The sequence below is a fragment of the Dama dama genome, chromosome 19 (assembly GCF_033118175.1).
Source record: "Dama dama isolate Ldn47 chromosome 19, ASM3311817v1, whole genome shotgun sequence".
NCBI classification, from domain to species: domain Eukaryota; kingdom Metazoa; phylum Chordata; class Mammalia; order Artiodactyla; family Cervidae; genus Dama; species Dama dama.
The window spans coordinates 35,856,693-35,884,305 of record NC_083699.1 but is presented as its reverse complement, the minus strand read 5'-3'; the positions used below and the strand labels follow the sequence as shown (position 1 = coordinate 35,884,305).

At 42.1% G+C, this 27,613-nt stretch overlaps 1 protein-coding gene and 1 non-coding gene across 2 annotated transcripts in view; one reads left to right on the top strand and one right to left on the bottom strand.

Moving 5' to 3' along the window:
* KLHL6 (kelch like family member 6) overlaps window positions 1–27,613 on the top strand; it is a 54,537-nt gene that overhangs the window by 19,272 nt on the left and 7,652 nt on the right. Inside the window, exons 2-4 of the mRNA XM_061166673.1 lie at window positions 1,511–1,676; window positions 16,379–16,828; window positions 23,800–24,037. Coding sequence (XP_061022656.1) covers window positions 1,511–1,676; window positions 16,379–16,828; window positions 23,800–24,037 — 854 coding nt within the window. The remainder of the gene's footprint in view (window positions 1–1,510; window positions 1,677–16,378; window positions 16,829–23,799; window positions 24,038–27,613) is intronic.
* LOC133074344 (U6 spliceosomal RNA) lies at window positions 11,027–11,133 on the bottom strand. Its single transcript, XR_009697178.1, has one exon. It is a non-coding gene; the product is annotated as a U6 spliceosomal RNA (small nuclear RNA).

Below are 27,613 nucleotides of genomic sequence, written 5' to 3'. Positions count from 1 at the left end.
GCTGCCTCAATTACATGAAGCTTCATTTGACCCTATTATCATTGCCCACCCTCTCCATCTAAATATTCTGTTTCCCATGTGTTCATGTGTATGTATTCATGTGGGTGACTTTGACTTTACCCTCTGGGATGTTTGCAGATCTTGGTGACCCAACAGCAGAGTTCAGAATTAATGTTCTAGGGCTGCACTGCCTAATACACTCACCTCTAGCCTCACATGGCTACTAAACATTTGAATTATGGCTGGTCTGGACTAAGATGTGCTTCAAGTGTAAAGTATACATGAGGGATTTTGAAGGCTTAGTATAAAAGGCTTAGGAAATTTTAAATTACACATGTAGCTTGCATCAGATTTCTATCAGGTAGCTCTGCTCTAGAGACTCAAAGGGAGGTTTAGGGAGTAAGGTTGTCCAACTCCTCCTAAGAAGACAGGCTGAGCTAAGAAACTGTGTGGTTGCTGTAATGGCAGAGTTCTCTCTGAAATCAGGAGGTAGCAAGAGGGCTTCATGATCACATTTTACAAGGTGTGTGGTTCCACACATGACTCTGTGCCCCTCTGGCCAAGAGAGTTTATGGCTGAAAAAATTGGCGTGTAAATTAGTCATCTGTCCAAAGGACATGACTGCTTCTCTGGTTCCAGCCTGAGATTTGTTAACTTTACAGAATTCACATTTACTGTCTGTGTCATGCTGTCATATTCTGGAGGGAGAAGGGTGAAGAGGCCAGTTGAGGGAGGAGAGAAGAGGAGGGAGAAGGGCAGGGGATTATTATTGATGAAAACAAAGACAGGAAGAAGGACAGAGGGAGACCCAGGGGAGAAGATCTCATTGGTGAAAATGAAAGTTTCAAAAACTCAACTGGTCAAGTAATTCCTTCCTCTCTTTTTTTTCCTCTCTCTTCTCAGTGTCTCTGTTTCTGATTTTTTGATGTTTGTTCCTAGAAAACCACAAGCAGTCACCTTTGTTTTGTAGATGAGGAAATAGCAGAAAGAAACTGACCGGTGATTTCCAGAGATAAATAGGAGGTGTGGCAAAGGGAGCAGGAAGAGAATTTAGAGGTATAATGTCCTCGGTGTTGGGGTGAAAGTCCCCCTTCTAGAAAGTACATTCTGTCACCAGGGCTCCATCCTGGTGGATCCTGCCTCAGTGAGTACAGTTTCTGGGAAAAGGCTTTGGCATTGTCACAAGCCTCCAGAAGAACCCCACACTTTGAGCCAATATGAAGTAGTTCTAGATCCTGCCAGCTGAGCCAGTAGGGCTCCTGGTGTCCCTTGAGGTCTGGGACTGACTTGGGAACCACACTTGGGCCTAGCAGAGCAGGACACGTCAGTCCCCTAAGCACTCACGGGATGTCTGGTGTGTGCTGGGCATGGAGGGACAGACGGTAGTCACTCCAGGTCCTGACCTTGGGCACCTTGCTGTCCCACAGGGGCAGACGGGTCTGAAGGGCGTCTGTTTAGATTTGGAGCCAAGGGTCTCAGTTGGACTCACGTTCACACGTTTCTCTCCTAGGGCCATGTTCTGCAATGATTTAAAGGAGAAGTATGAGAAGAGGATCATTATCAAAGGGGTGGATGCAGAAACCATGAACACTCTTCTGGACTACACGTACACCAGCAAGGCTCTCATCACCAAACAGAATGTCCAGCGCGTCCTGGAAGCTGCTAACCTCTTCCAGGTGTGTGAACAAACAGGCCTCGTGCTTTCCTCCGGAGAGAAGAAAGCAGCACTTCTCTGGAGACCTGCCTGGTTTGGCTCCCAGGCCTGTACCTGGGACACACATACACACGCAGCCGGGCCTGTGCTCACTTGAAATGTCCCGAGGGATGGTGAGCTGAGTCACTGACTCCTTAATGAGATGAAGTCAGGGGAGCTTGGTGCTTAGAACCTATACTTGGTTCCTAACTCCAGGAGCAATGACTATGATTTACAGAAGCATAATTAGAGTGTGGGGGATTTGGGGGAGCTGCAGTCACCAATTCACATGTGTACCTTCTACTCCTTAGCACAACCCAGGGGTATAGTCATTTTCTCCCACTTTATGGGTGGGGAAATTTAGACACATAGAGAATAAGTGACAAGGCTGAGATTTGAACCCTGGGCTTTCTGAGCCCAGAGGCCACCTACTTTCCACTACACATGCAGCCTCTCAGAGATCAGTGTCTAGACTTCAGGGGAAGTGGGAACTTCACTGGTCAGCAATTTGTGGTGGGTGTGAAGAAGAGCACTTCTCATGAAGGGTGTCATGAAAGATAAATAGAGAACCCTCAAAATTGTCTTATTGTTTACATCTATGTTTCAGTCTGATTATAATAATTATATTTAGTTTCATAAAATGATTAGACCCATAGCTTCTGTCAATTGTGTCTACAATTATCACAGGAATTCCATCCTGAGTTACCATCTTTGCCTAGGTCTAAGATTACACTTTGAACTCAGTTCCATTGGGTTACGACAGAGATTCTCCCATTGAGGATGTTGAGATTTATGATAAACAGAGTCCAGGGACAGGTCAAGATCATTCCCAGGGACTGGAGACAAGCATCAGATCTTGTCTGGGAGTTTGGGAGTTGGCATACTCTTGGATAATCAGCAGGTCAGGAGTGGAAAGGGACAGAAAACAGAGTCTGGGAATGTGGGGAAAGAGGGGTCTAGGGCAGAGATCAGGGACAATGGGATTATCTTTGTTGAGGCTGGAGTTGAGGCAGGATTTAAGAAGCCCAGCAAGGGAAGGAAAGTGGAAAGAGGGAGAAAAATCAACCATGAAAAGGCGCTATGATTCTAAGCAATGGGTCTCTGCAGGGTTAACCAATTTTATTGTCTCAGTTTTCTCAGGATATTTTAAAGATTGAGAACAAGTTATTTCCCAAAGGACTAGTCACACCTTATCTGGCAATGTCACCAAGTCAGTTACCATCTGTACACTTAGCCCCTTGCCCTTATCTGTTATTGTCTGCTTAAACTCGCAGCCTTATTCACTGGCAGGGAAATATCCTGTTATGTGGAGGGAGTGTCTTAGCAACCTCAGGCTCAGCATCCCCTCTACCCACTATTCTGCCAATCTAACTTCAGGGAAATCCTTCTTGGGTCATGGATCTAGTTCAGCTTTTATGCTTTTTCAGAACTTTCTCTTACAAGGCAAGTATCCTCTCTTCACCGATGCCTCCCAAGGACCAATAACCTTGAGAGAATCACCTCATCCACCATAATTCAATCAAGTCACAGTTGTCATTGTAGCCTTCATGCTAATCTCCTTTCCTGGGACCCAGAAAGGGTAGTTGACTTGTCTAAAGAAGGACAGGTAACACTGACAGTAATAATAGTAATAGCAATTGTGGCTTCAGGTATAGTGCCTGACACCAGAGTAGATGCTTAATGGATGTAAATTTTATTGAGCACTTACTATGTGCTCTGAGTGACAGTTGGATCTAGTAACCAGGTCTTCTGTTTTTCCCAGTAAGTGAAAGTTGGTCCTGTATGATAGGCTGAGGAGATAATGTTGTTTTTCAAAATGCAGTTTTTAAAATATTTATAAACTGTAATAACATACAAACTCATTTCAGAAATTAGGAACCCATACAAACAAGCAAAAAAAACCCCATAAAAATTACCTACAACCTCCTTCTGTTCAGACACAATATAGCAGCTTCCTTGGTGTATAGACTTCAGGTCCTTTTCTGTACAGTGACTTATACAGAGAGAGTTAGCAGCTTAGAGCAAAGCTTGGAGCCAGATTGCTGGATTTCAATGCCAGCTCCATTGCTTACTGGCTGTGTGGCTTTGGGTGTGTTTCACAGTTTTGTTGTGCTCCAATTTCCTTGTCAATAAAACATCCAAACCAAGGAACACCAAGGAAAGAGAAGATAGGAGAGACCAGGTATACAGAGGGGTGTGTGTGTGTGTGTGTGTGTGTGTGTGTGTGTGTATGTGTGTAAATCTTTACTTAACCCCTTTACTTTAAGCAAGATGTCCTCATGTGTCTTCTTCAGTTTATGGTGTCCCTGAGCCCAGAGCCTTTCTTCATTGGATAAATCTTGTTAGACTGCAAGGAGTAGGAAGGAGAAGCAGAAGGCTTAACATCTTAAACCAATTCCCTGCTATCAGCCTCCATCTATCCTGGAATTCTTGATTTGGGGGTACTTTAATATTCCTGCTTTTGGGGGGTCCTGAGGGACAGATTTAGCGTGCCTTCTCTTGTCTCAGCAAAGTCACTTACCAACCTTCATACTGTGTGGTTTGGGGTTACTGATGTCTCTTGGTTTCATTGAGGATGGAGTTTGTGTTTCTGTTTCTTGTTCTCCTTTCAGTTTGGGGTGATTTTCCAAGCAAGACCTATAAAAACCCTTTAGATCGTAAATAATCTTTTGTGATAATATTACAAATTTTTTCCATTGATTGTGTAACTCATAATTTTTAGTTATAGTTTTTTAATGTACAAAGTTTAAGACTAGTATTTAGTCAGATAAGGTTGATCACGTCTTTGATGGTTTTTGCCTTTGGTGTGCATTTTTAGAATGACCTTCCTTATTGCTTGATTATGTACTGACTCACAAGTTCATTAGTCTTGTTACATTTAAAGGTTCGATACCTAAATTTTTAATATATCTGGAAATTATTTTGGCATACAGTTGTTTATTCTTTGTCTTCTTTTTCTTTTCATTTCCCCCCTAGGGGTGAGCTTCAATGGAAAGTTTAATGAGCTTTAATGAGAGAGATTGGAGAGGAGGATGGAGACATGATAGAAGTAGAGCAGACTTTGCTTATTGCTTTTTATATATGTATAATTTTATTTATTTATTTATTTTTGGCTATACTGGGTCTTTGTTGCTGCACAGCCTTTTCTCTAGTTGTGGAGCACAGGCTCTAGGGCACATGGGCTTCAGTAGTTGTGGCTCCAGGGTTCTGGAGCTCAGGCTCAATTGTTGTGCATGGGCTTAGCTGCTCCACGGCATGTGGAATCTTCCCAAATCAGGGATCCAACCCTTGTCTCCTGAACTGGCAGGCGGATTCTTTACCAGTGAGCCACAAAGGAGGCCCCTATTTTTTTGGGGGGGGATACTTATTTGGCTATACCAGGTCTTAGTTGCAGTACGCAGGATATTCAATCTTTGTTGCAACATGCAGGATCTAGTTCCCTGATCAGGGATTGAACCCAGGCCTCCTACATTGGGAGCATGGAGTCTTAGCCACTGGACCACCAGGGAAATCCCAGGCTTTGTTTATTGTTGATTCTCCTATTCTGATTATCCCTCACCTCAAAATTTTCCAAATCTCGTTTACTTTCTAGGCAAAAAATAGTAAGTTTCTCTCTAAGGCTATTTTACTAATCTTCCTATGAGTGTTAATTCTTATGAAATTAAAAGAAGAGTGCTGTGAGCTTTTGGACATCTATTTAACCCACTTTCTGATTGCTATTGCTTCTGGATACTTTCTTTAAAGTATCAGACATAGAAAACTGGGAATATTTTCATGCCTGAAGGCACCATAAGGAACAGAAGTTTATAGGTTGTTGAAATCACTCTGTAGTTTTAAAATATTATTTTTTTGATAGATAAAATATATCTATTCTAAATCAGAAATATAGGGAGATACAGTGAAACATTTGCCATCTTTACTGATAATTTTCTTCTTCCTGTCTTGCTATCCTTCCTATTCTATGCATGTACCAGGATAAATGTGCATATATTACCCTCATTCATTGCTTCCATTTTTTAAACAAAAATATTGGCACAGTAAACCCTCCTTTTTTTTTTTTAAACCCTCCATTTTGATGTCTTGCTTTATTTGGCTTCACTATAATTTTTGGAGGTTGTTTCAAGTCAGGATGTGTAGATCCGTCTTATTCTTTTCAATGCTGGATAATATAATTGGGGATCTCTTTAAATGTCAAACATATACAGTTATCTGTAATAATCTCTTATAAGGCAGGGTGGCCGAGCAGAAGGAACATGGGCTTTGGAGTTAGGCAGAACCTAGCTTTATTTTATTTATTTTTTTAAGGGTGTAAAAAGCTCTTTATTTGAAGCTCTAAGAACCTAGCTTTAAATCCAAGTTCAGGGAACTCTCCTGGTGGTCCAGTGGCTAAGACTTCGTGCTACCAATGCAGGGGGCCTGGGTTCAAACACTGGTCAGAGAACTAGATCCCACAGGTCACAACTTAAAAAATAATCCTGCATACCTCAATGAAGATTGAAGATTCTGAGTGCAGCAACTAAGACCCAATACCCCAATACACCCCCCCCCCCAAAAAAAAATTCAAGTTCAGTCACTTGTTTTCTGTGTGGCTGTGGACAAGTTATTTAAATTTTCTGAGACTCAGCTTTCTAAGTTGTAAAATTAGGATGACAATAATGGCTACCTTCCAGGGAAAGTATGCCAGAGTTGGCGTTTTATTTTGTCATGTTAGAACCTCCACAGAAGTCTATACCACCCTGACGGTGGGACTGAAATCAGCATGAATCAGATTACCTTGGTTTCCCTACCACAGCTTGTAGTAAAGGTTTCTTAATTGTCACACCTTTGATGTGACTGAGCTGCTCTCTAATTTTCTGATTCTCTTCTCAGGTTTCCTTTTACTCTCTTCCTGTTGAACATTGATTGCTTCTCTCTGAGGATTTCCCAGACCAGAAAGGCAGAAGTGAGAATTCAGTTGACCAAGCCAATCACCACTATTGATGTTTGACAAGGGTTTTTCATGGGAGGTCACTTCAGGAGTTGCTGGCCTATTGACTCTGATTGCCCTTGGGTCAAAGGTCCATTGCTGTGGCATGCATGCGTGCGTGCTGAGTTGCTTCAGCTGTGTCTGACTCTTTGAGACCCTGTGGACTGTAGCCCACCAGGCTTCTCTGTCCATGTGATTCTCCAGGCAAGAATACTGGGGTGGGTTGCCATGCCCTCCTTCAGGGGATATTCCTGACCCAGGGATCGAACCCACATCTCCTGCATCTCTTGTATTACAGGCAGATTCTTTACCCACTGCGCCACCTGGGAAGCCCAATTTTTATATATAGTAGTGTGTATATGTTAATCCCAAATTCCTAATTTGTCTCTCCCCCAACCCTGCCATCCCCTTTGGTAACCATAAGTTGGTTTTCTATGTCTATGAATCTATTTCTGTTTTGTAAATAAGTTCATTTGTAACATTTTCTTAAATTCCACATATAAGTGATATCATATATTTGTCTTTCTCAGTCTGTTAGTTTTCTAATCTTGAACTTAATCTCTTGTTCTGAGCTCCCCATTCTACCAGTGGCAGAAACTGTAGTCAACATAATGATAACTCACTTGGGAAAGCCTTATCAATTCAGGATTTGGCTTGCTTAGATAGTTCCAGGGTGCATTTACACTGTGGCAGGACACTGTATAAAGAAGTATCTGGCCCAGGCTTACCATGATCATTTGCATCATTGGTTCACGCTGGCACCTGCTGGAAGTCTATATTCCCATCAGTCTCTCTCTTGATCATCAACTGTTTCCCTACTGGCATCATCTGAAAGCCCTTAGATCCATCTGGTTCTGGCCATCAGTCCTTGCTAGTCATTTTTCATTTTCCTTGTCCTGTTTTAAAGGCCTCTTCAATCTGCCAGTACTCTCAGCTACTTCCGTGTCCCTCCAAGGGGCACACAAGAAACATCCATTTCCTCTCCTGTGAGAATCTTTAACTACAGGGAACTCAGAGCAACTGCCCTAGGCCCCATTTTTCTAGAAACAACATGTTCTAGTTTCTCTTCTGCTGCTGCTATTCCGGACTGCTGCTTTTCTGATTTCATCTTGGCAGTCAAGGCACATAATCTTTTATCCTCATATCCACAACCTCTAAGGGCTTCACTCCACCTCACTCTGGAGTTCTGGCCTGCTTTGAGAGGCAGAAACCATCCTAGGGGCCCACACCTACTTCTCACTCCATTGCTAGACTTCTACTTTCCCCTGTCTCATCCAAGAGAACTGGTATTTCCTCCCGTGTGAGAAAAGCTGAATCTTATATTATTATCCAATCTCCTATTTCTACTGTTTTGGCATAAAGTTTAAGCCCATGCTCTTAGTATTCTGGAGTTTGAAGGTCAAAAGGCCCAGTTATTACTGCTAATTGGTGGTTTCAAAACTATTTTTCTAGTATAAGTTCTAAAAGTGTATTTAGAAATACAAAAGCCAAAATTGTCTTCTTTCATCTGCTCTCTCGCCCTTCTCTGAGTCAGTAAGCCTGGAATGCCTTACTTATTGTTTACAAGTTGTGGAATAAGGAAGTGAGATGTGGGGTTTTAGTTGTAATGTCATCCACAATGCTACCAGATTCTGACTTTTTCTGCAACCTAACTACACAAATTACTAAGTATCTGCATGTGCAAGGTACTTGGTGAGTAGCTTTCAGGGTGAAATAAAGATAAAAATTGTAAACACAGATCACATTTAAGTAGCAATTTATCACATTCTTTCCCCTACATGATCCTATTTGATACTGACAGTAGTTCTGAGCATGAGCAGGCCAGGTAATACCCTGATAATGAGACTGTAAGGTGGGTTTATTATTCCCACCACTTTCTAAATGTGGCTTAGAGTTGAGTTCATCAAGTGGCAGAGCTTTGATCTGGGTCTAAACCCAGAACTTCTGGCCTCCTGTACCTGCTTTCATTACTACTGTTGAAGACTCAAAAACCAGGATTCCCAATGAGCTTCCAGACCCCAAGGCAGAATGTAGAAATTTCTGGCTCTGAAGAAGTTGGGCTTCATAGAATGGGTAGGATTTCAACAAGTGGCAGCTGGGTTTGGGAAAATGTATTTCAGGCAGAAGGAACTTTTAAACAAAGACTGAAAGTTTCACCTTCTCTACCTGCTGTCCCACTTGTTGCAGCCGTGTGCATGGACCTGCTTCTTGGGACCTGGCTTCTACTTATTTACATGCTTCTGTGCTGTCAAGTGTTCTCTCTCTCTCTCTCACACACATACACACACATGCGTGAGCACACACCCATGCACACCCAGTCCCCCAAAATGTTGAGCATCAGCTATGTCATCATTCTGTTTAATCCTTATAATGGTGTCCCTCCCTGGCCTTCACACTCTCCCTGGGCTGAGTCACTAAGCCACAGCTGTACCACTTGCCCCTTGAATCTTTGTGTGACCCACATATACTCCCTACTGCATGCCACTAGCTTGTTGGGGTCCTCGTTGTATCCTTGGGGAACTCAGGGGCTGTCTGTTGCCTGAATCTCTACCAAACTTGCCACACCCTTGGGCACTGCCCCTTTGTTTTCCTTTTGATTCCACTTATGAGGCAAGTGTACGTCTATGCGCCTCAGTCTCCCAGCACCTGCCCCACCTTAGTGAGTGGGCCTTTTGCAGGTCTTAGCTCCTTCCTTTCCTGCCCACCCTGTATAGCTTCCAGGAAGCAGCAGATCTTTCAGCCAAGTTTAGAGCAAGGACTGAAAGTCTGAAGGGAGCAGATGGCTTCCTAAGGTGGGAGAATGTATTCCCATAGAGTATTAGGCGGGTATCTGGCTTGAGCAAGAGGAGCAGAGGCAAATGATTAGAATCAGTGGTAACTTACAGTTTGTATGAAGACTGCTCGTTATTACCAATACAGACCCCACAAGAGAATGGCTTGATGTTTTGTATCTATTGTCTGGGAAGACAAAAATAGTGACAAATATTTACAATAAATTCAGAAACACTTTCCAATAAGTTTTAATTTTGTTAATCTCATCAACAATTAACACACTCTTCACATATACTGATTTGTTGGGGCTTGAAGTTAAAAATATAATGTCTTCATAGATCATTTGCAAGGACTCCAAGGCCACATCGGGACTGTGGTCAATAGGATTCCTGATTTGGACCAAAATAGGACTTAAGTTATTCTGGAGTGGATTTGAAGGAACTTCTAGTGAAATGTGGAATCACAGTGGTAAGATCCTTTAGGATGCCTGGTTCTGGAGAGTGTTCGGGGAGGCAGCAGAGGGGCTGTGGGGATGGGGGGAGGTGCATTCTCTTTGAGGCAGACACTTCTCATGGGAACTGCGAACATGTTTCAAGTGGTTTCTTTGACTGTATTTTTAGTCTCCCTGCTCTGAGAGTAAGGTGCCTGGGTGTAAACTTTTACTCACATGCCGCCCAACCCAAATAGGAAGTTGATTATCTGTTACCAAAATCTGTCATCACTCAGGTTTAATAAATAAATTCATGTGTCACTGGGACAGACCGAGGTCTGAAAACTTACCCTAAAGTCCTAAATAATCTTGAATATGAAGAAGCAAAACCAGATATTTTTAAAGAGAAGAGTTTCTTGCCTCCATGACTGACCCGCATATCAGTAGTTTCCCAGCCAGTGGCTAGGATCCCGTGATTCTGACTAACACTACCCTCACACTCAGAAGTGTTTCAGTTCAGTTCAGTCGCTCAGTCGTGTCCGACTCTTTGCAACCCCCTGGACTGCAGCAAGTCAGTCCATCGCCAACTCCCGGAGTTTACTCAAACTCATGTCCATCGAGTCGGTGATGCCACCCAATCATCTCATCCTCTGTCGTCCCCTTCTCCTCCCACCTTCAATCTTTCCCAGCATCAGGGTCTTTTCCAATGAGTCAGTTCTTCCCATGAGGTGGCCAAAGTATTGGAGTTTCAGCTTCAACATCAGTCCTTCCAATGGATACCCAGGACTGGTTTTCTTTAGGATGGACTGGTTGGCTCTCCTGCAGTCCAAGGGACTCTCAAGAGTCTTCTCCAACACCACAGTTCAAAAGCATCAACTCTTCAGCACTCAGCTTTCTTTATAGTCCAACTCTCACATCCACACATGACTACTGGAAAAACCATAGATTTAACTAGATGAACCTGTGTTGGCAAAGTAATGTCTCTCCTTTTTATTTATTTTTTATTTTTTTTTCATTTATTTTTATTAGTTGGAGGCTAATTACTCTACAACATTGCAGTGGGTTCTGTCATACATTGACATGAATCAGCCATGGATTTACATGTATTCCCCATCCCGATCCCCCCTCCCACCTCCCTCTCTGCCCAATCCCTCTGAGTCTTCCCAAAAATATGGAACGCTTCACAAATTTGCGTGTCATCCTTGCGCAGGGGCCATGCTAATCTTCTCTGTATCGTTCCAATTTTAGTATATGTGCTGCCGAAGCGAGCACATGTCTCTCCTTTTTAATACGCTGTCTAGGTTGGTCATAACTTTTCTTCCAAGGAGTAAGCGTCTTTTAATTTCATGGCTGCAATCACCATCTGCAGTGATTCTGCAGCCCAAAAAAATCAAGTCTCTCACTGTTTCCACTGTTTCCCCATCTATTTGCCATGAAGTGATGGGACCAGATGCCATGATCTTAGTTTTCTGAATGCTGAGTTTTAGGCCAACTTTTTCACTCTCCTCTTTCACTTTCATCAAGAGGTTCTTTAGTTCTTCTTTGCTTTCTGCCATAAGGGTGGTGTCATCTGCATATCTGAGGTTATTAATATTTCTCCTGGCAATGTTGATTCCAGCTTGTGCTTTATCCAGCCCAGCGTTTCTCATGATGTACTCTGCATATAAGTTAAATAAGCAGGGTGACGGTATACAGCCTTGATGTACTCCTTTCCCAATTCAGAACCGGTCTGTTGTTCCATGTCCAGTTCTAACTGTTGCTTCCTGACCTGCATATAGATTTCTCAAGAGGCAGGTCAGGTGGTCTGTTATTCTCATCTCTTTAAGAATTTTCCAGAGTTTCCAGAAGTGTTTGTTTATTGAAGCACATTCTGGGGGGAATGTAGGCAACTTGTAGACCCTCCATTCACCCTTGTCCTTACAAGTCCTCTTTGGACTCTCCTGGAATTTTGTCAGCTTAACAATGCAACAGTTACAAAGGCAAGGTGATGCTCAGTGAGGAGAATTAGCCAGGTGGTCTCCAGTATCATTTCTACCACCTACCAACTGTGTGACCTTGGGCAACACACTTGACTCTTTGAATTCTCTCTTCCATCCTCTGTACCAATAGTTATATTAATATCTACTTAAAATATATTCATTAAAAAAGAAAATGTATTCATTAAACAAAATAATGCATGAGAAGTTATCTAGCACAGATCGTGGTACATACTAGGTCCCGGAAAAATATTTTCTTCCTCTATCTCTTCTCCCCTTTTTTTGTCAGAGTTTGTGCTAAGTGCTGCTGGAAATAAAAACACAAGTATGACCTAGTACCTGCCCTTGAGATACTGGACCATAGTACAAAATAGAAATGTAATCATTGTTCTACTAGAGGGGCAGTGAGTTGCCTAGTAGAGCCCAGAGGAGGGAGAAATTGATTCCATGTGGGGTAGCTGGAGAAGTCATGAAAAAGGAAGTGGCTTTTGAGAAAGAACTTCATGAATAGATAGGATTTCTCCACTTCTTTCCTCTTCCCTTCTCTTCTGTCTCCCTCCTTTCTTTTTAACCAAGTATTGACCCAGAATAAAAAATGTCCAGAGGCAGGGAAGACTCCAAGAACAATCTGATTAAGACTTTGGCTCTGTGTCTTTCTGGTCCTTCAGGTTGGCTGTCCCTCTTGTATTGGTTTTGTCCTCAGGTGGATGGATACCAGAGAGCAACTCAGTGTCTCCTGCAAACACAATTCCCAGAAAAATTCCATGTGTGCAAACAAATTTTTGCACACAATATAGGGGTCCAAAAACTTGCAAGAGCATCCGCTGGTCCCAGATTGAACAACTCTGAATGAAGAAAACAGCCCTGTGTAGATAAAGTGTTGGCTGTGGTACTCACTTCTTCCTCCTTTTGGAGGGAAGCTTAAAAGGGGACTTCTCAGTTGTAGATGGGATGAACTCTCTTGAATCCTTTCTTTAAAAGTGGGGCTCCAGAGTCAAACTTGCTTGGGTGATGGGAAGAGGATTTTAATAGGTAGAGATGAGGGACAAAGGTGGTCTTGGCTGACAAAATGGTGTGATCATAGAAAGGCACTGTGATAGTGCTGACAGGTAAGCGTAGGGATTTTTTTGGAAGGTGAGTAGACAGGTGTGACTCCATCAGGGAGAGTCCCAGTGCTGTTGCATAGGCGCGGCTTGAGGGGTAAGGGTAGACTTTCTCAGTCTAGGCAGTGGCATCACTGAACTCTGTTACAAGGTATTTATCCCAGCAATAATTGTACACAGTCTGTATGATTATTTGATCCCTACCTGCCTCCCCCACTGTCTGCCTTTTCCAATAAGCCTGGGCACTGTGTTTCTTTCTGCTCCCCTTGATACCCCCAGCTGAAGGCCTATGATCTAACAGATGCTCAATACATATTAGGGAGAAGAACAGGTGGATGAACTGTTTCTGAGTGGGGAAAGACACGTGTGGGTCACTGTTTCTCACACATGTGAACTTTGGTGCTTGATTTTATTCTCTTTCCTGGTTCCCTTCTTTGCTCATCAGTGGTCATCATGCTAGGGTAAGTACTGGCATCTTGTCAGCTGGGCCTTCCTGGATCTGGACAGATCAGACCATCTGAGTTCTCCAGTGAAGTGTACAAATCGCCCTTGCCATCTGCACACAAGCCCTTGTCCTGTGCACACACTATTTGACTGGAGGTGACTTGAAATAATGTAAAAACATATATTTTTGGAACAAGATAAGACTTTCAAATTTTAGCTATACCTCTCATTTTAAGTCTCTGAAGAAATTACTTCACTTTTCTGAAACTGTTTCCTCATTTATAAAACAGCAATGATATAATAACAAATCTCTACTTGATAGTGATGTTGTATGTATTAAATGAGCTGGTTAACAGAAAGGACTGGCACATAGTATGTGTCTTTATTTACTTATTTATTTTTACATTTTATTTTCTCATTGTGTGCTTGAAAATCACAAGAAAATATTTATTTTATTTTTTTCTGATTTTGAAAGCAACTGCATGCTCAGTGCAGAAAACTTGATGTCTACAGCAAAATCTAAAACACAAATTAATAACTTAATTTACAAAACTTAGTTGAGATAACCTCCATTAGCATTTTGATGTATTCCCTTCTAGTGTTTTCTCTATTTGTGAGCGTAGATAGAATAAATAGATAATTCCTCCACAAGACACGAAACTGGAGGGGATACAGAAAGGCAACAGTGAAAAGTAATTCTCCCTCTCCACCCTGACTCAGGCCACCAGTTTCCTTCCCCAAAGGCAACCACTGTTACCAGGTTCTGAGGTGGCCTCCCAGAGATAGTCTACTTATTTAGAAAATCGATTTGATTTTCATACCACCTTTCTCTCAGGCAAATGCTGGCAAGGTGTACCTGCTGCTTTGCTCCAGAGCCCGCCATTCAAGTGAGTTCCCTTTCAGCCCTCACAGAGGTCTCTGTGGGCAGAGCCACACAGGGCTCTGGTTACAGCTTCTGAGGGCTCAGCGAGGCTTGGTCTCGGTTGTATATTTTTACTCTTTGAACCGAAAATCTGCAAACAACTAAACAGGTGTTAGATTTCTGTCTCAACTGTTTCCACAGTTGCTCATGCGAGGAGCAGATCTACAGGCGGTGGGGGCCAGCAGAGCGGGTGGTCTGAGGCAGAGTTTAGGCTTGCTCCTCAGGTCATTTACCCTCAGGTCAATGATTTCTAAACTGACAATTGAAAAGTGTAGTGTGACAGGGAAAAATAATATTTGCCACTGGGATTGATCCCTCCTATCAGGAACCTGTACCTCCTAGAATGTTCTGAAATGAAGGACAAACTCTAAGTCAATGTGGTCCATCCTAAGACCTGTCCTGCCCCCTCCCTTCAGGCCCCCAAACCCTGTCATCCCCAGCTCCCATCATTAGAGTTTCTTGTCTGCAGGCTGCACCCCTACTCCCCGGTCAGGTCTATCTGTTTGTACTCTGACTAGGCCCTGTCTTTAGAGCAACCCTCCCCACCAGGCCCTGTCCCCTCAGTCTCCTTTCCATCTTTCCTCTAATTGATCAATACAATAACACTGAGAACTTGACTCCTTCAAAGCTAAGCTCCAGAGAGCAGCAAATAGAATGGACTGGTGCATTTGAGACCCTTCATCTGTAAAACGAGTACCAAATAATATATCGGACACAAAAGGACTTTGTCACTGTAAAGTCCTGTATACATACATAAGACTCACATTCTTATGAAGAGGATGATAATTTAAAAATAAGGCATGGAAGCCAATTAATTTTAAAATTAATTTTTCATCACAAAAGGGTTACTTATTCATTTTAGAGGATTTAAAAAGTATATAAATAAACAAAATAAGAAAAAAATCTCACAGCGTCATTACAGAGTGTGGTGCCTTATATAGTTTATACAGTATATTTCATCCATTCCTATGGGACTTGTTTCTGTGGGAGGATTATTGTTGTGATGACCAAAAATTTTTTTTCTTTATAAAAATAAAACAGTATCATAATACACACATGCTTTTGTGAAGTGCCTTCTCATTTCACCTGAAAATATTTCAGTGTATAGTCCCCAAAACTTCTTTAAACATAACCATAACACTATTGCCATATTTAAAATTAATAGTAGTTGCTTTACAGGGCATTCAAAGCTGGTGCTCTGTGACAACATAGAGGGATAGGGTGGGAAGGGAGGTGGGGGTTGGTCAGGATGGAGGGGACACGTATATCTATGGCTGATTCATACTGACGTATGGCAAAAACCATCAGAATATTGTAAAGTAATTATCCTCAAATTAAAATAAATACATAAATTTAAAAAGTAATAGTTGCTTTATATCACCAAATGTTGGTCATTGTAAATATTTTTCTGACTTTTAAAATTATTTTGTTTAAATTAGTGTTCCAAATGAAGTGCTATACTTTGTAGTAGGTCGATGTATCTTTTAAATCTCTTTTCATGCTTCAGCTCTCTCTCCCTGCCCACCCCCTCTCACTTCTCTCTTTCCCCTTCGGATGTATTTGTTGAAGAAACTGATCTGGTTGTTCTGTTGAGTTTCTCACAGTCTGGGTTTTGCTGATTGTATTCCCATGGCATCATTGAACATGTTACTCTTTCACCTGTGCTTCCTGTAAGTTGCTAATTAAATTTGGACACTTGATCAAGATTCAGTGAATGGATTTTTCAACTCAATACATTATGAATATTTTCCATATCATTTAATATTTTTCTATGACATGTTTTCTTTTCTTTTTTTTTGTCCAGACCCATCCTCTCTGGTTCCAAGTATACTCCGTGTCTTTAACTTTATTTTTAAATTTTTATTTATTTTTGGCTGTGCTGGATATAGCACACTTTCTTAATGACCCTAGAATTATCAAAAATATGAAGATATTTTCATTTATTTAGCTAGTCCCCTATTTGGGTTACTTGGGTTCTTTCTAAATTTTTGCTACTATATACAACTCATTGATCAACCTCCTTGTGGACTGGTCATTTTCTGGCCTGATTTGCTACCCTTCTGTTCTCTTAGTTTCTCCGGATGGTGGATGCCTGTGCCAGCTTCCTCACAGAAGCCTTGAACCCAGAAAACTGTGTTGGAATCCTGAGGCTGGCAGACACACATTCCTTGGACAGTCTAAAGAAGCAGGTTCAGAGTTACATCATCCAGAACTTTGTGCAGATCCTGAACTCTGAGGAGTTCCTGGAACTTCCTGTGGACACTCTGTACCACATCTTGAAGAGTGACGACCTTTATGTGACAGAGGAGGCTCAGGTGTTTGAGACTGTGATGAGCTGGGTCAGGCACAAGCAGTCAGAACGACTCTGCTTGCTCCCCTACGTGCTGGAGAACGTGCGCTTGCCACTTCTGGACCCGTGGTACTTTGTGGAGATGGTGGAAGCGGATCCTCTCATCAGGCAGTGCCCGGAGGTCTTCCCACTGCTCCAGGAAGCCAGGATGTACCACCTTTCTGGCAATGAGGTGAGTTGGTGATGAAAGATGCTATAGATAACCAGCAAAGTGAAGGGATTAGCAGACCTCCCAGAGATACAGGTGAGACTGGCTCACAAATCCTTAGGGCATGAAGAAGAAGATGCTATTAAGTTTATAGTTTGAGTCAGGCAGTCCAGAAGCTCCAGGTTTCTGACCTGTAAAATGGGGATGATACTACAGGGTAGACAGCTACTGAGAGGATTAGGTGAGATCTGGAAATTACCTAGCACCATGCCTGGCACATCCTTCCTCTTTCAGTTGTGTAAGGACTGGAGTTTGGTGGGGAGCCACACATAAGCAGGGAGCATGCCCTATCCAGTGGTCCAGTCCAGTCACCATTCCACAGGGCTGCTGTTTTCCCACTTTGCCCATTCTGGGGGAAACATTAGATCTCCTCTGACATTACCTAGGTTCAGACTCTTATTATTTCCTTACTGAACTGAAAACTTCTCAAAACTCAACTTCTTGCCCCTCATCTGGCCTTCCTGCTGATCTAAACCTCAAGCCTAATCATTTTCTCCTGGGTTTAGTCTGTTCGCTGGCTCCCCACCACCCTCAGGATAAAGCCCACACTTCTGCCTAAACTCTCAGAGCCCAGCCTCCTGCTCACTGCTCTGATGTCATCTCCAACCTCTTTCTCCTGCTATCCTCTTGGTCCTAATGCACCGCTTGTAATTCCCCAAGGTGGACATGCTTTTTCAGCCTTCAGGCTAATGCAGATGCTGCTCAAATGACTTTTTCCTCTTCTTCATCTAGTTAACTTCTGTTTCAGCTTCAAAACTCAGTTTAAGCATCACCTTCTCCAGAAGCCCCTGTCATTCTTAAATCATCATGGCATTGCTCCGTCATAGCACCAACCATTGCCTGTTAACCATTGACTTCCTCATCTATAAGTATTTCAAGACAGGGAGCTTGTTATGGTAGGAAATATATCTTATTGGACTATTCATCCAGACCTTAGGAGAGTCCTTGATATATATAGCAAAGGATTGCTTAATGTTTTTTGAATGAATAAATGGGCACCAAGATGGTAAATAAAAGTATCATTTGTATCTACCTGGTTCTGCTTAACAATTTCTGAAGAAATGTTATATTCAGAACTTTATAAAAATAAGAACAAGCTTAGTGGAGAGGAACAGAACAATCAAGAAGTAATGATAGAAGGACAGCTTGTCAAGTTTGTACGCATGAACAGCCTCACATGTACATCACTATACAACCCATATATACCATACATATATACAACTATACAGCAGTTCTGAGGTTGGCTACCAAGCCTTCTTCATTACGCCATTGGTAGAAATATTAGCCAAGATAGTTTAGGAATTGTCTTTCAGAGGCCCCTTGGGAGCCCCTTCTTTTTTATGTGTACTTTTCTAGTTCTGTGTTGTCTTCAGATCCATTGTCACTTATTCACTTTGCAAGCACATTCTTAAATATTTGGTAGAATATATCAGTGATGCTATCAGAACCAGAAGGAATTTGTGTGTGTGTGTGAGAAGGTTTTAAACTTAAAACTTCAAATTATATTTCTTTAATATCTATATCTATAATTCTATTTCTTCTAGAATTAGCCTTGGTAGTTAGTTTGTAGTTCTCAAAGAATTTTCCATTTCAAAGAAGTTGCTGAATTTATTGGCATAAAGTTGTCCACTTATTATCCTCTTTAATATCTATAGAATCTGCAGTGATGTCATATTTCTCATTCCAGATATTGGTAATTTGTGTCTTTTTTTTTTTTTTCTGATCAGTCTGGTTAGAGTTTTATCAATTTTATTGATTTTCTCCAAGAACCAGCTTCTGGTTTCATTTGACTTTCTCTATTGTCTTTACACTTTCTATTCCCCTTATTTCTACTTTAATACTGATTATTTTCTTTCTTCTGCTTACCTCAGATTGAATTTTCTTTTCCTTTTCCAGTTGCTTAGGGAGGAATTGAAGGTCATTATTTTGAGATCTTTCTTTTTTTTCTTCTAATATTGTCATTAGTGGTATAATTTTCCCCCAAGTTCTACTTCAGCAGCACCCTATATATTTTAATATGCTATACTTTCATTCTTCACAAACAAATCATGAATACCAGCTATATGCCAGACATGGCACCAAACACCACAAAACAGTCTCTGCCTTAATAAACTCCCCTATCTTCTCTTCTAGAGAAGATAGGACACTAAGCAAATGAAGGGTGATGAGTAGACTGACAGAGAACCAGACCACCACAAGGGTCCTGTGTTGAAATGCGGGTCACTGGCAGGTGGCTCAGCAATGAGAAAGCCCTCATATTCCTGAAGATGAGATCAACCTCTGCAACTGCTCTCAGTTCAGCATTTAAAGCATAGAGTCTTCATCAGTTGACAACATTCTTGTTATTTTTGTTTCTGCTTCCCATTTCCTAACTCCCTGAAAGGCAGATGTAAAGGGTTTCCTCTTATATAAATTGTCCCTACTATGTCTTCTGCAAAATTGCTGCTGCTAAAACTGTTCTGCCTTTTGTATTTGTGATGGAGGGGTGGGGAGTGAGATTATAGGCTTTGGATTTAGGACCAGAGAGAATACTGATAACTAGAAAAGTCCCCAGTGTCAGAAACTTGGACTTCTAGTCAGGTGAATCTGGACTTTAATCTTGATTGCACAATTTACCTACAGTGTGACCTTGGGAAAACAACTTAGCTGCCCTAAAGCTCAGTCCTTGGAACATCAATTCAGTTCAGTTCAGTTCAGTTGCTCAGTTGTGTCTGACTCTTTGTGACCCCATGAACCACAGCACGCCAGGCCTCCCTGTCCATCACCAACTCCCGGAGCCTACCCAAACTCATGTCCATTGAGTCGGTGATGCCATCCAACCATCTCAGCCTCTTTCGTCCCCTTTTCCTCCTGCGCTCAATCTTTCCCAGCATCAGGGTCTTTTCAAATGAGTCAGCTCCTTGCATCAGGTGGCCAAAGTATTGGAGTTTCAGCTTCAACATCAGTCCTTCCAATGAACACCCAGGACTGATCTCCTTTAGGATGGACTGGTTGGATCTCCTTGCAGTCCAAGGGACTCTCAACACCACAGCTCAAAAGCATCAATTCTTCAGCACTCAGCTTTCTTCCCCCTTGTAACATGGGGAAGATAATACCTACCAACTGATGGAATTGTTTTGAGACTTAAATAAGATAATGAATGAAATGTGTTAGCACAGTGTCTGACAGATGATTTAAGTGTCCTAGAAATAAAGACTGTTTCTATTCTCACTCAGTTCCTTTATGGCACAATCAAGCATTAAGCATTTTCCTTCTCTGAGGCTAAAATCTCTGTTTCCATTGAGTCCTAACTTTTTTCTGTCTTATTGCCCCAAGTGCTTGGGACACTTTCTTATTCTTGTTCTATTGTCTAGGTAACTGAGCCAACCAACCACTGTGATCTCTGAGCTGGATCTCATTGCTAGTTGATTTCTAAAATTCTCAGTCTTCTCACTGCTTGCATGAGCCTGGCTTTATTCCTGATGACTCAAGTGGAAGTCTGGAGGATACACTGTGAACATCCTTCTCCTCCTAACCCTCCTTTGCCACACTTAACCTTGTTCCTCCTTTTAAGCCCACGGTGGTGGTGACAGAGTCAAATGTTAGAACCTAAAGGCAAATGTCAATTTACTTTTGATCTAGGAGTAGTAGCTGGTACCTTCATTGGGAGAGGTCTTTTGGGGCAGAGAAAGTTGCCCCTTCATTTCATTGCCTCCAAAGTTTCCAGGGACCAACTTGATCTATACCAAATGCTGCTCTGATATGTGTGCTGTCAGGGGCCTTACTCCTGAGGACAGAGTGTCAGAAGCTCACCCCTGTGAGCTTTATCCAAGTAGTTTGGCTACTTCTGTTCAGTCCTCTCATATGGGCTCTTCGGACAAAGAGTACTCAGGAAGGTACAACCCTTTGCTCTTTCTAACAAGATGAAAATAAACTGGGTAGACCTGATTGTTGTGTGTGATTCACTGGCAAACATTTACCTGTATCTGCAAACTTGCACACCTCTGATGTCTGATTGGCATTTGTCATGCCTTTGAGGTTAATATTTTGTAAAGTATAGCTGAACTTATGGGTGTGTTCAATCACACAGTCATGTCTCTTTTGTGACTCCATGTAGCCTGGCAGTCTCCTCTGTCCGTGGAATTTTCCAGGCAAGAATACTGGAGTGGGTTGCCATTTCCTTCTCCAGGGGATCTTCCTGACCCAGGGATTTGACCCTGGTTACCTTCTGGGCCACTAGGGAAGGCAGGTCTCAGTACCCAGACTGACCCATGAGCTGGATGATTGCATTATCTATTGCTGTTCAACAAATTATCCCAAAAAGCAGTTTAAAACAACAAACATTTATTATCTCATAATTGTCAGGGATCTGGGAGTGATTTAGCTGGGTGGATCTGGCTTAGGGTCTCTTCTGAAGTTGTAGTCAAGCTATTGGCTGGGGCTGCAGTTAGTCACCTCAAAGCTCGGAGCCAGCTAGAGTATCCACTTCCAAGCTCCCTCACAAGATTGTTGACAGGTGTTACATCCTTGCTGACGGTTGGCCCCTCCATAGCAGCTGGTTTCCTTCAGAGCAAATGAACCAAGAAAGACAGCAATCAAGATGGAATCCTAGTGCCTTCATAACCTAATTTCAGAAGTGGTATACTATCACTATTGTATTCTATTGGCATAGAGACCAACCCAGGAGCAATGTGGAGGGAACAACATAGGATGTTAATTCTAGGAGGTGGGGATTGCTGGGAGCCCTTGTGGAAGCTGGTTACCACAATGATCTAGACTGGAAAAAAAATCTTTATCAGGTGCTAGGTCAACAAGCTTGCCCATTCTTTCATTCATTCATTCAGCCATCATTTATGGAAGCCCACAAGCTCCAGATATTGTTCTTGGTCCTGAGATCTGTTGAAGAAAAGGGCTATTCCAGCCATGAGGGACATTAGAATAAATTATATGAGGGTGAAAAGTGCTGTGATAGGGAAATTCAGGACTGTGGGAGCATGTGTGGAAAGGCTAGAATGGCTTCCCGGGGCAAAGAACAAAGTCACATTGACAATAATGTCAAAAAGATTACAGGGTGAGTGGTTGGGAGGTAGTGTGGGAAATTGAGGACAGGTATGGGGAGATCCTGACAGCAGGCAGCGATGCAGGATTCAGTCAGTGGGAACAAAATCTTCTGCAGGCCAGGATGTAGGACTAGGATGCCAGCCTGGGAGTCAGGAGTAAGATCACAGCTAGTGTGGTCCCCGGCCGGTTAGCAGGCTGTTGATGCAGCAGAGCAGGCACTGTGCATAAGGTGGTTAAAGAGGGGAAGCTGGGGCCTGCTTCTCTGAACCAGGGTAAGAGTCACAGGACACCAATTCTGGGAGGCTGGTGCTGTCCTCTAAACATCGCTCTATAATCCCTAAATCCTCCCTGAAAGGGGACAGATTGGTGCTGGAGGTTGTACCTCAACTGTGGGAAGGATGGTTTAGAGGCTGGAGGGAGAAATCTCAGGTGGGACAGATTTGTCTTTGATGCCAATGCATTTTCAATCCTCTCCTACCAGCTTGGTATTCTCACAGTGCCTCCAAATTCTCAGGACCACCCCCCACCCTCATCCCAGCTGGCCTTTCCACTGTCAGCGCTGCAGGCTCAGCCCAGGATTGTCCTGCCACACACAGTCATACTCCCTTCTGCTGACCCACAGAAGAGAGCCCTGCTACACCCTTATTGCCACAGTTCGGCCTCAAGAACTGAGGATCAAAATTTATTGTACCTGACTATTGGCACAGAAAAATAAAGTCTCTTCTGGGAAGTAGATGCTGTATGTTGGCTGACCTTATTGCATGTGACTATTGATTGGATTCACCATTTGTGGGCTTTAGTCTTTGCTATTGTAACCTGTGTGTCACTATCTGTAGGCAAGACTGAAGTTCCATGATCCATATTAGGTCAGTTTAACCTTGTAGGAAAAAGCAGCTGCTTTGGTCATGTGGGAAATGGGTGCTGCCTCTCTGTCTCCCATCAAGGTCCGACACCTGTAGAACCTCCCCCATCAAGCCCAGGAATGGTTGGACCAGGAGGAGGGTACCTCTCCCTTTTCATTAATAACATCAACATGATATCTCCCACTGCTCCCACTGTCCCCTTTGACTAGCTTTCAAGGGCCCTGCATGTGCCAGATGCTTGACTCAGCCCTCTACATTACAATCTCATGCATGCTCACAATAGCCTGGTGGCAGAGGTGTGATCACAGGCCCTTACAGAGACTGTGTCTCTTCTCCAACGTCATATGGCCACAAGTGGTGAAAGCAGAAAGGCACTCTGGTGTATCTGACCCCAAACCTCTGCTCCTTTAGCTGTGTTCAAATATTGTGGTATGAATTTCTTCACTTGTTCAGGGCTCTGAAGGGTCATATGCTTGATGTTGGGACCCAGTCCCCCGACGTCCCTGGATACATTCTGTTCCCTTTTGGTTCTTTTCTCCTAAGTCTCTGGATGCTCTTATATGCCCAGTCAGGACTTCTCTTCCTGAAGAGGCCTGGTAGTGAGCAAAGTCTGGGATATCATCAAGAAATTGAAACCAAGGGGCAGTGGAAGGTGGCCAGAAATTAAATTCTAGGATTCAGTGCTTCCAACCAAGCAAGAGAGAAGAGGCAGGAAGTGCATTTGATTGTAAACAGATCTGAACTTCTTAAAAAGTAGTAAAATCTACAACTGATAACCTTTACTGAGTATTTATTATCCATCAGGCCCAAGGCTAAGCACACTAAGTATATTAGCCCACTTAATCTTCCTAACAAAACTATGAGGTTGTCACCACTAAAATCTCCATTATATAGAAGATGATACTCAAGGAGGTGAAGTCACATGGTCATACCCAGCAGAGTTAGGAATTGGGTTCTGTTGCCCTGGTTCCATAACTTGAGCTCTGAACCACTGTACCATTCTGCCTTTTTGTACTCCCGCTGGTTTTCCAGATCATTTCGGAGCGCACCAAGCCCAGGATGCATGAGTTCCAGTCTGAGGTATTCATGATCATTGGTGGCTGCACGAAGGATGAACGGTTTGTGGCGGAGGTAACCTGCCTGGATCCCCTGAGGCGCAGCCGCCTGGAGGTGGCCAAGCTCCCCATGACAGAGCATGAACTGGACAGTGAGAATAAGAAGTGGGTGGAGTTTGCATGCGTGACATTAAAAAATGAGGTCTACATCTCAGGTAAGCAGCAGTTATGTGATACCAAAGCCAGTTCCCAAGGCACTACGTGCTTCCCTTAGTGAGAACCAGGCAACCATCCTAGAAGAATTAGTGTAGATGGCACTGATCTAGCACTGACTGTCAGAATGTGGAAACCAGGCACTCAGATGGTCTTATCGTGGAGAGGGGATTATTACTAAACAAACCCTAATCCTTGAGCAGTATTGTCCTAAGAACTGGGGGAACAGGCAGACAGGTCCTGTACTTTCTGGAAAAGGAAGAAGGAAAGTATTGCTAGAGTTTATCTGGTGTCTGCTGTAGGCAAAGGTCACTGAGCATTGGTAATACAGTGATGAATATTCAGTAATTTATTCAGTAGTGAATAAAAATCTGACCCCTCCCCCGAGTTTATTAGATTTTACCTTTAGATGCTCCAATAGCACCCAATACTTTTTCATTTCTTACTTCTAAGTTGTTTGCTTAATTATTTGTAATTACTCTATGCCTGTTTCCCATTAGCCCTTGAATTCCGTGAGTCAACACTGTATTCCCAACACCTAGCACTGTGTCTAGACACATAGTAAATGTTCAATAACTATTGAGTGACACAGTCTCTTACAGCACTTACTGTAAATAAACAAGGTGTAAATAAACTTACACTTTGGTAGTGTTTAATTATTTGCCTCTCACTTCAACTCCATATGGTAGGTGATTTTAATCTCCAGGTTACAAATGGAGAAAACAGACTCAGAAAGTATTGAACTTACCCAAAGTCACACATTCCAATCCATGTTCTCGCAGTCTCATGCTCTCCCATGACATCAAAAGCCATCTAGCACTTCTTGAGGTATCAAGGGAAGAGACAGACATCCCATCCCCTCTTTTGGAGGTTTTCTCTAATCTAAACTTGTTTAGGGAAGAGCTTATTCCCAGAGCTGGCCTCCTTCAGAATAAAGGGCAGGTCAGTTCTTGCTTGCATATATTAATACCATAGATTAGATTTCAGCTTTCTTTTGTCTTATAGAAATATTTTTAATTGTTTTAGAAGATTTAAGCAATACAATGAGTATAAAGTAAAACATGGCACTTTCTCTGTTCCATTACAATCCTACATTTTTTCTTTTTTTTTACAAAAATGGTTTTGTATTATCTTAGAGTAAGTAACACTAGCTGCGGTAACCAATTCTAAATCTCAGTGAATTAGCACAGAAGTACATGGGGGCTGAGGGAGAGCACCTGCTCCACTCGGTTCTTCAGGGACCTAGGCTCCTTCCATCTCATGATGCAGCTGTTTCCACAAGTGACCTTAAAGCTTGATGCATTTGGGGAAGAGAGAGAAACTGAACAAGTTGAGAAAGCACACCTGCTCACAACAGCCTCAGCCTGGACACAGGCATCAGTTCTGCTCACATTCTATTGGCAAGAACCAGCCACATGCCCTCCCTGCAACCCCATGATGTGGGGCTGGGAAATGTAGTTTAGCCACCGTGCTCAGGAGGAAAAGACAGGTTTGGTAGTCACTGTCAGTCTTTGCCACATATACGATACATGTTATTTTATTCTACAACTTTTCTTTTCTCTGTCTTCAATTTGTTGTTGTCCTTTTAAAAATGATACAAGCAACACAAAAGCATGCTTGTTATACTAAATCAACAGAAACTTGTACTCAATTAATGATCTATTCTGGACATCATTACATGATCTACTATATGTATTAAGTGTATACTACACATAAAGTACAGCACAATCCCAAGCACAGGGTGAGAGCTCAACAGTATTACTCATCATTATCATTACTGTGAGGACTGTTATTGTTGCTCTTTTACCAGTTTCAGGGCTGTCTGTTGAATGAATGAATTTTTTTCAATGTCTATTTTCCCCCTGAAAGAAAGGCCACAACAGACATTTTCATGCATATATATTTATGAACTTGTGCTGCTATATGGAAAGATTCCTGGAAGTGGTCATAAGATGTGTAAATTTAGAATTTTTGTAGATATTGTTAAATTGTCTTCCAGAAAGTTTGTACCAATTTACAGTTCAACCAATCATGAATGATAGTGCCAATTTTCTACATCCTTGTTAACATTTTTTATTATCAATTACATTTTAATAGACTTGAATGCTTAAATTTACACCCTAAGTTAGTGAGATTGAATATATTTTCATCTATTTATCAGTTAAATGTATGATTTTTTAAAATGAGCTGTTCCTATCCTTTGTTTTTCTGTTGGTTGGTTGTCTCTTTCTTATTAATTTTTGGAGTTCTTAATGTATGGAAGTGAAAGTGTTAATCACTCAGTCATGTCTGACTCTCTGCAACGCCATGGTCTGTAGCCCGCCAGGCTCCTCTGTCTATGGGATTTCAAGAACACCAGAGTGGTTTGCCATTCCCTTCTCCAGGGCATCTTCCCAACCCAGGGATCGATGGAACCTGGGTCTCCTGCATTGCAGGCAGATTCTTTACTGTCTAAGTCACCAGTGAAGCTATTTGTATTGTAAATACTTTCTCTCAGATAGTGATTGTCTTTTAACTTTTTATATTTTAAATACTAACTTTCTTTTCTATATGATTCTAGGTTTCTTGTCATGCTTAGAAAGCCCCTCACCACCCCCAAGATCTTTAACATCTTCTATCATATATTCTCCGGTTACTTCTATAGCATTTACATGTAAATTTTAAGTGTAATGTGAAACAGGGATCTAACTTAATTTTTCTCTAAACAAATAGCCAGTTGTTCTAATGCCATTTTTGATAATCTCTATATCTTTTAGTCTATTTCTGTACCTTGCTTTTAATTGATCAGTTTGTCTCATCTTATGCTGGTAGCACATTGTCTTTATTATCATGGCTTTTTGGTATTTTGATATTTATTTATTTTGATATTTGCCAGGAAAAGCTCTCTCACTCCTTCTTTTTCAAATGTTTCTTAGAAATGTTCCCCAAACTACTCTTCCAAATGAAGTTTAGAATGGTCACTTCACGTCCTGAAATCCATGAAAAGCCCTGAAGACACCCAACATAGAGGTTAACTTGGGAAGGGTTGACATCTTTGCAATAACCTGTCTTCTCATCTGTGTACACGATACGCCTGCCCAGTTAATCAGATCTTCTTTTACATCCTGAAGTAAAAGTTGTAGGTTTTCTCCTCCTTTTAATGAAGTTTGCATACATTTCTTTGGAAGTGTATAGTATTTTATAATTTTGGATACTACCTGAATGGGATCAATATCACAGTGTTTTGAATAGAGAACTCTAAAAGGTGCACAATTCCACTCCCCAAGAATGGTTAAACTATATGAACAAAAAGCTCACAGAAGAGGAAGAAGCTCAATCTCCCTAGTAGCAGGGAAAAACCAAACTATGACATCATTTTTCTCTATCAGGATGTAAAGCAAACAAACCAACCAAAAAAACCCTCCTGATATCTGCTGTGGGTGGGGTATGAGGAAAGGCCAACCAGGACAGCTTTAAAGGCTCTTTGGCAGCACCTATGAAAATTAAGGTGGGCACGTCTCTGACCTAGGAATCCTACCTCGGGGCTCCACCCTTGAGAAACACTCATGACACAGAGCCTCATCAGTGATAATTCCACA